Source organism: Leishmania braziliensis, chromosome 17 (assembly GCF_000002845.2).
Source record: "Leishmania braziliensis MHOM/BR/75/M2904 complete genome, chromosome 17".
NCBI classification, from domain to species: Eukaryota; Euglenozoa; class Kinetoplastea; order Trypanosomatida; family Trypanosomatidae; genus Leishmania; species Leishmania braziliensis.
In genome coordinates, this window is record NC_009309.2 from 127,104 (window position 1) to 133,262 (window position 6,159).

A 6,159-nucleotide genomic window follows, 5' to 3' on the forward strand; every position below is an offset into this window, starting at 1 on the left:
ATGCAAGCCAGACGGTGCACTGGCAGGTAGTGCACAGCCCGCACCCCCACTGGACAAGGAGTGCTCCATCGCCCCGCCGACCTCGTCGCGCCGCGGGGCCCGGACGAACGCGCGCATACACACAGACATGACGGCAGCAGGCAGACGCGCGAGACGATACGCCCCTCCACAGCGACTGGCGCACTCACCGGCCAGCGTAGGACGGAGAGACGGGTAGGGGGGTTGAGGGAGGGGGGTCCAAGGAAGCGGGAGGGCGTCGCCGGCACTCGCTTGTCTACGAGAGCGTCTTCATTATAAAGTGTTGTTTTGTAGGATTAGGTGATCGTTGGGTGTTAAGTGATGTAGGCTGGAAGAAGCGAAGGAGGGGGGAGTAGCGAGAGGGCTGAGGAAATAGAATAGGTAAGAAGAGAAAGAGAGAGAGAGACAAGAAACAACTCAGAGTTGTGTGTGTAGGTGGGGGGTGTCTCGTTGGTGATCGAGAATGACAGGGAAGATGTTGGGGGAGCGTAACAGAAAAAGGTGAGTGGTGATTCGTGTGGCGTTCAGCGAGAACGGAAATGAGCAGCAGCTTTCATAGTAGCACTGCTTCTCAGCGCAGCCGTGCCCTGCCATCCCACAGCAGTCAGAGGCCACAGGGCCACGGCCACGCGGCACGGCAGTGTGCCAACCCAGCCATCGGAGCACGGGCACCGCCCCAAACGCCATCCACCCGCCCCGCCCCGCAGGACGCGCCTCGCCGTCGCCGCTCCCACAGTGCGCCGGTCGCCACCAGGGGGCCTCTCTCGGAGGGGCGCAGGCTCCCCACACCAGCAGGCAGCGGGAGGCGGGCGAGATGGGCTCGAGCCGCGCTGGCACGCTGCCCATCACATGGGTGGTGCAAGCGTGCGCACGGCCGCAGGTCGCTCCAACGCCACGCCGTCCAGGACCGGACCGCCGACATCCGCAGCAACACACCGCCCTCGCTCAGCTCACGTCGTGGGTGCTCGACCTCCGCTCACCACCCGAGGGGGCTGCGGCGGCTTGGCTTCTCCCCACAGAGAGTGGGGGCGTGGGCCCGGGGGACACCGCGCACGGGGTTATTCGCAACCATCAGGAGTGCAACTACAGAGTAGAGAGAATGACATCACTAGTGTGGTGCTGCGCAACGTTCGCTCAAGGCCATCAACGAAGGATGAGCTGGTGGCCTCCTATCCTCCCCCCTCCACATGTACCAAGGCGGAAGTACGACTTAAATAGAGCGAGCCCCTGCTGGGTCACTGTCAGAGATTATGCTGTGGCAAAGAGGCGGTGTCACCTCCTTCACACTCGTGAATGACCTCACTGGAGCTAGGCGGAGGGGTAGCTGCCCATCTGCATTACGGTCATGCCCATGTCTGCGGGGCCAAACTTCGCCGGTAGGAGATCTGCTAGACGCACCACCTTCGCCTGCTTCGCATCGTACGCGACAAGAACCACCAAGAACTCCCCAAAGTTCTGAGAGAGGTCAGCCACCTCGGCCAGCAGCTGTCGGCACAGCCCGCACGGCGTGCAAAGAGTGTCGGCTGGAGGCGGGTGCGCCACGGTGGCAGCGCCGTAGCTACGACCGTAAACAGCCACAGCGTTAGCATACCGGCGACCCTCCACATTGGCTCGCACAATGGCGCAGCGCTCTGCACAGAAGGATTGCAGCGTGCAGTTCTCGTAGTTACACCCGGCCGTGACGCTGCCGTCGTCGTGGAGAAGGGCAGCGCCAACGGAAAAGTTCGAGTACGGGGAGTAGGAGTTCTTGTGCGCCGTGACAGCCGCCACCGCTGCCCGCTGCATCTCTCCCGGCAGTCTTGTAAGAGAGATGAGCTGATTCAGCACCACCGGTGAAGACCACTTAATGGCGGACATTCTCGTTCTCCTTTTCTTTCCTGCATGAATCTGTGCTGGTCGTTGTGTGTTTTGCTGCTGTCCTCAGCTACGAGCTGGTGTGTGGGTGGGTTGGGGGAGGGGAGGGGAGGGGAGAGTCTGCCCGCCCGTGCTAATATCGCGCTGAGAGGTCTGCAGAACAGGGCGGCAATAGAAAGAGAGAAGGGAGGTGGAAGCAAGCAGGGGGGAGGACACAAGTAAGTCTCACGCATGTTATAGAGAGAGAAACACAGGAAGATGAGTCACACGCTGGCGTGGGCGACTAAAAGCACAGAGAAAGCGAGAGAAGGTGTCTACACGCGCACAGCACCCGGACGCCGCCCGAACCAACAGAGAGTTCGAGAGAAAACACTGCCAGCGCCCAGAATGCGACTTTTCCTCATCTCTTCGTATGTCGATTACACCACGCCTCAAAGTACACACACACACACGTACAAGTTGAGAGTGCCATGGGAGACAACCGCACCAATCGCTCCTCTTTGTGCCTTTTTTCATGCAGTGTGTAAGCCGACAGAGATGAATAGCGGGGGGAGGAGGGCGCCCAGCCCGCCCACCGGGCGTGGTGTCCCCCGGGCCCACGCCCCCACTCTCTGTGGGGAGAAGCCAAGCCGCCGCAGCCCCCTCGGGTGGTGAGCGGAGGTCAAGCACCCACGACGTGAGCTGAGTGAGGGCGGTGTGTTGCTGCGGATGTAGGCGGTCCGGTCCTGGACGGCGTGGCGTTGGAGCGACCTGCGGCCGTGCGCACGCTTGCACCACCCATGTGATGGGCAGCGTGCCAGCGCGGCTCGAGCCCATCTCGCCCGCCTCCCGCTGCCTGCTGGTGTGGGGAGCCTGCGCCCCTCCGAGAGAGGCCCCCTGGTGGCGACCGGCCCGCCCTGTGGGGCGGTGTAGGTGGGTGGCGTTTGGGGCGGAGCCCGTGCTCCGATGGATGGGTCGGCGCACTGCCGTGCCGCGTGTCCGTGGCCCTGTGGCGTTTGACTGCTGTGGGATGGCAGGGCACGGCGGCGCTGAGGAGGAGAAAAAAATGTCGGTTTCTGAGCACGTGCAGGGGTGTTGTGTTGGCACCCCCTCCTCCTCTCCTCCTCGTACACCCGCAGAGATGCAGAGAATGGCTGAAAGGCCCTTGTCGGGGAAGAGTAGAAACAGCGAGAGGTAAGGCGAGAAGAAGGAGGCGCGGGCAAGGGGCATGCAGACACAGTGAATGAGTATAACCAGATGAATGAAGTATCGGTACTCAAAGACTAGCAGTACAGCATACGCGCACCTCATGCACACCCTAGTGTAGAGAAGAGATGTAAACAGGAGCGTGTCGTCGACGCGTGCGCGAAGAGCTTTTCGTCTTCGTGCCTGCACGAGTTCTTTTCATCAATCCTCCGCCTGTTCCCCGATCTGCGGACTTCCCGAGATTCATTAGATGTTTCTCCTTCCTCTTAGCACTCATATAAAGGGCCAAGGAGAGAACAACACGTGTCAGGGGCTCTGTGGTCGACTCCGTCCACTGCCGACTGCGTCATGGGTCGACCCCCATGCTCTCCAGCATTGCCCAGTAGGCGTGTATGAACGCCGCAACAAACACCACGAACGTGTACTCGGAGACGACGAACATGGGAATCAACTGCAGATGAGATGCCCAACCACTACCATGGACACTTCCACAATAGCGGTTGTTGTTGCCGCTCCCGCCATCGCGCTGCCCTGGAACGTGCCGTTGCAGCTGCCGAACCGCCGCCGCTTGCCTATACTCCTCCACTGCCGCCGCGCTCGTCAGTACCGCCACTGCCTGGTCCGTCGGCAGCTCCAGCGCGGCCTGTACTTCGTCGGCAGACGCCTGGTTGAGCAGCCGGCAAAAGGACCAGAAGGGCATGCAGTACGACTCTTCCACTGCAAAGTCCAGGTACACCTCCTCCACCGCTCCGATAGTGCACCACCCAGTGGCCTCCAGCTGCACGTAGAACGCCTCCGCATCCATCAGCAGCACACTTACCTGATGCTCCAGTAGAGCCGCTGCAGAGCCACTGTTCGGAGTTGTAGTCGCAGCAGCAGCAGCGCCAGCAGCAGCAGCTGCTGAGGCTACTGACGAGAAGCTGCTACACGCGTTGTCATTACTGAAGCTGCCATCTTTCATTTCCCCCTTGCCAGAGATGCCAATCCCGTTCGCGCTTGCACTCGCACCAGCAGGCAAGTCCACGGCCGCGTCCAAGTGGCCAGAGGACGGAGGTCCGCCGGAAGGCATCGACTGCGTTGTGGGTGCCACCGCTGACTGGCGCGGCCGCGAAGGTTGATGAACCGGCGAGGTGCCTGTGGGGAGCGGACCACCAGCAGCGGTCCCTCTGTGGCGATCGGGAGAACCACTGCCTATTGGGGGGAGAATTCCGGCATCCGTCGTTGGCGGTGGTGACCGCGGTGACCGCGTGCCTTCCGGAGAGCCACTACCACCACCACCTAGCGCGACCGGAACGCTAAGCGGCATCGCGCTGCGAGAGTGTGACGACGTATGCGGCAGCGTCTTTACGAAGGCCTTCAACGCCGCGGGGGTGCCGTGGGAATGAGGCAGTCGTGTCGCCGATGCCGCCGTGGGGCCCTCAAAGGAAAGTGAGGTGGGCAGCTGCGGTGCCGACGTCAGGGGCACCACCCCCAGCTCTGGAGTCGCCTTATCCGCATCCGATGACGCTGCCACCACAGCTGCGCTTCCGTTCAGGATGCCTGAGATCATCGATGTCTGACGCTCTGATATGCTGCTCTGCGAGACGGACACAACTAAGTCGTCGCCTTCGCCCGGTACGTCGGCGCTAGCGGCCTCGGCGGGGAGAAACGTAGTCGACAAGCGTATCCGAAGTGACTGTTGGGCTACGTACGATGGATGGCGCAGGCGTGTGGTGTTGCCGAGCTTCACCTCAGCAGTGGTCGCCATGCAACGCACGCGACGCTCGAAGAACTGCCGCTCGTGCCGACGGTCCCGCTCCTGGTTCTGCACGACCCGCAGCATCCACTCCGCAAAGTGTGTCGCCGCGGCATAGCGAACGCTGTCTGTGACGGGGTGGCTGATAGCCGACCGAGGCGACTCAAACAGCGCGGAGCTCTGCGACGGTGACATATTATCCACATCAGCGTTCATGGCTGCGATGCCGATCGCTCCCGGAAGAGGTGCGGGGCCCCCCGCCGGCGTATTCAGAAATGCCTCACGGAAGTGTAAAAGCATGAAGGATGACACGCTCTGGTTCGGGCGCCTCTGAGCACGCTGGTGCAGCGACAAGGGATCGCCGCCGACGGCGCTTGACGATGAAATAGGCCGTCGGTGTGTGCGCATAGAGCTGCCAGCGCCTGCGCTGCGCCTATGGCCAGGACGCGGCTGCGCTGTGGCTGCGGTTGCGGCTCTCTCAGACTCAATGCATTCAGCGACGTGAAGGCAGCGATGCCAGCAGTGAAGCGCCGCATAGGTTTGCAATACCTCTGCGAGCTGATCTGGCAGGACATCCCGACCAACCGTCTTGATACCCCAGTCCATGAAGAAACTTATATCGGTGGAGTTAATGCGGCCATCGTGGTCGTTGTCCAGCATGTACAGCAGCGAGACGCGGTAGAGGCTCACCCACAGCGGATCTGGCAGGTATCGCAGCACGTCACGCAGCTCATCAAGCGTGTAGTACTCCGGGGTCAGCGATACCAGCGGCCCGAAGGACTCGGGCGGTGGCGGAAGGTGCACATCTGGGGAGCGAGTTACTGGCAAAGATGAGCCAGCCGACTCTGCGCCACACCGTGACTGTGCGGCGGTTGCGGCTGAGCCATTTGTGCAGGACGAAAGTGACGCACGACTATAGCCACACGCGCAGAGAAGCTCGTCCTCGTCTGCCTGCTCCTCCTCCTTCAGTCTCAGTAAGGCTCGCTGCACCGAAGACTCAGCGTAGGAAGCGGCTTGGCCCATTTCAGGCGTGGGTAGATGCACCAGTTGGGTGAAAGAAGATGGCAGCGTGCGACTGCAGATGCGGCTGGCTTTGGCGTAAGGCGACAAGAGGGTGAGGGAAGCAGAACAGGTATTCGCGTCAGTCACCGTAGACCCCGCTTGCAATACGTTGGCTTACTGTTTACCTCGCTAGCTCGCTCTTTAGCTATAATAATCAACGAAACTGGATCGATGCTGCCGTGACAGCAAAAAGTGGTGTGCCCCCTAACTAGCACCTCCTCGCCGCTTCCTGTGCTGCACACGGCTAGAAGGAGGGAGTGAGGAGGCGGGTCAGGAGAGGAGGAAAGTGACACCGGTGTAGTTGC

General features: G+C 61.4%; 2 protein-coding genes across 2 annotated transcripts; both read right to left on the reverse strand.

The window, feature by feature from the left end:
- Positions 1-1,326: 1,326 nt before the first annotated feature.
- Positions 1,327-1,875, reverse strand: LBRM_17_0340 (cytidine deaminase-like protein; the record flags this gene model as incomplete). Its single annotated transcript, XM_001563752.1, has 1 exon — positions 1,327-1,875. The coding sequence occupies one exon, from the start codon at positions 1,873-1,875 to the stop codon at positions 1,327-1,329; it is 549 nt and encodes a 182-aa protein (XP_001563802.1).
- A 1,528-nt stretch (positions 1,876-3,403) lies between these two features.
- Positions 3,404-5,815, reverse strand: LBRM_17_0350 (hypothetical protein, unknown function; the record flags this gene model as incomplete). The annotated part of the gene is made up of 1 exon (XM_001563753.1): positions 3,404-5,815. The coding sequence occupies one exon, from the start codon at positions 5,813-5,815 to the stop codon at positions 3,404-3,406; it is 2,412 nt and encodes an 803-aa protein (XP_001563803.1).
- Positions 5,816-6,159: the final 344 nt, after the last annotated feature.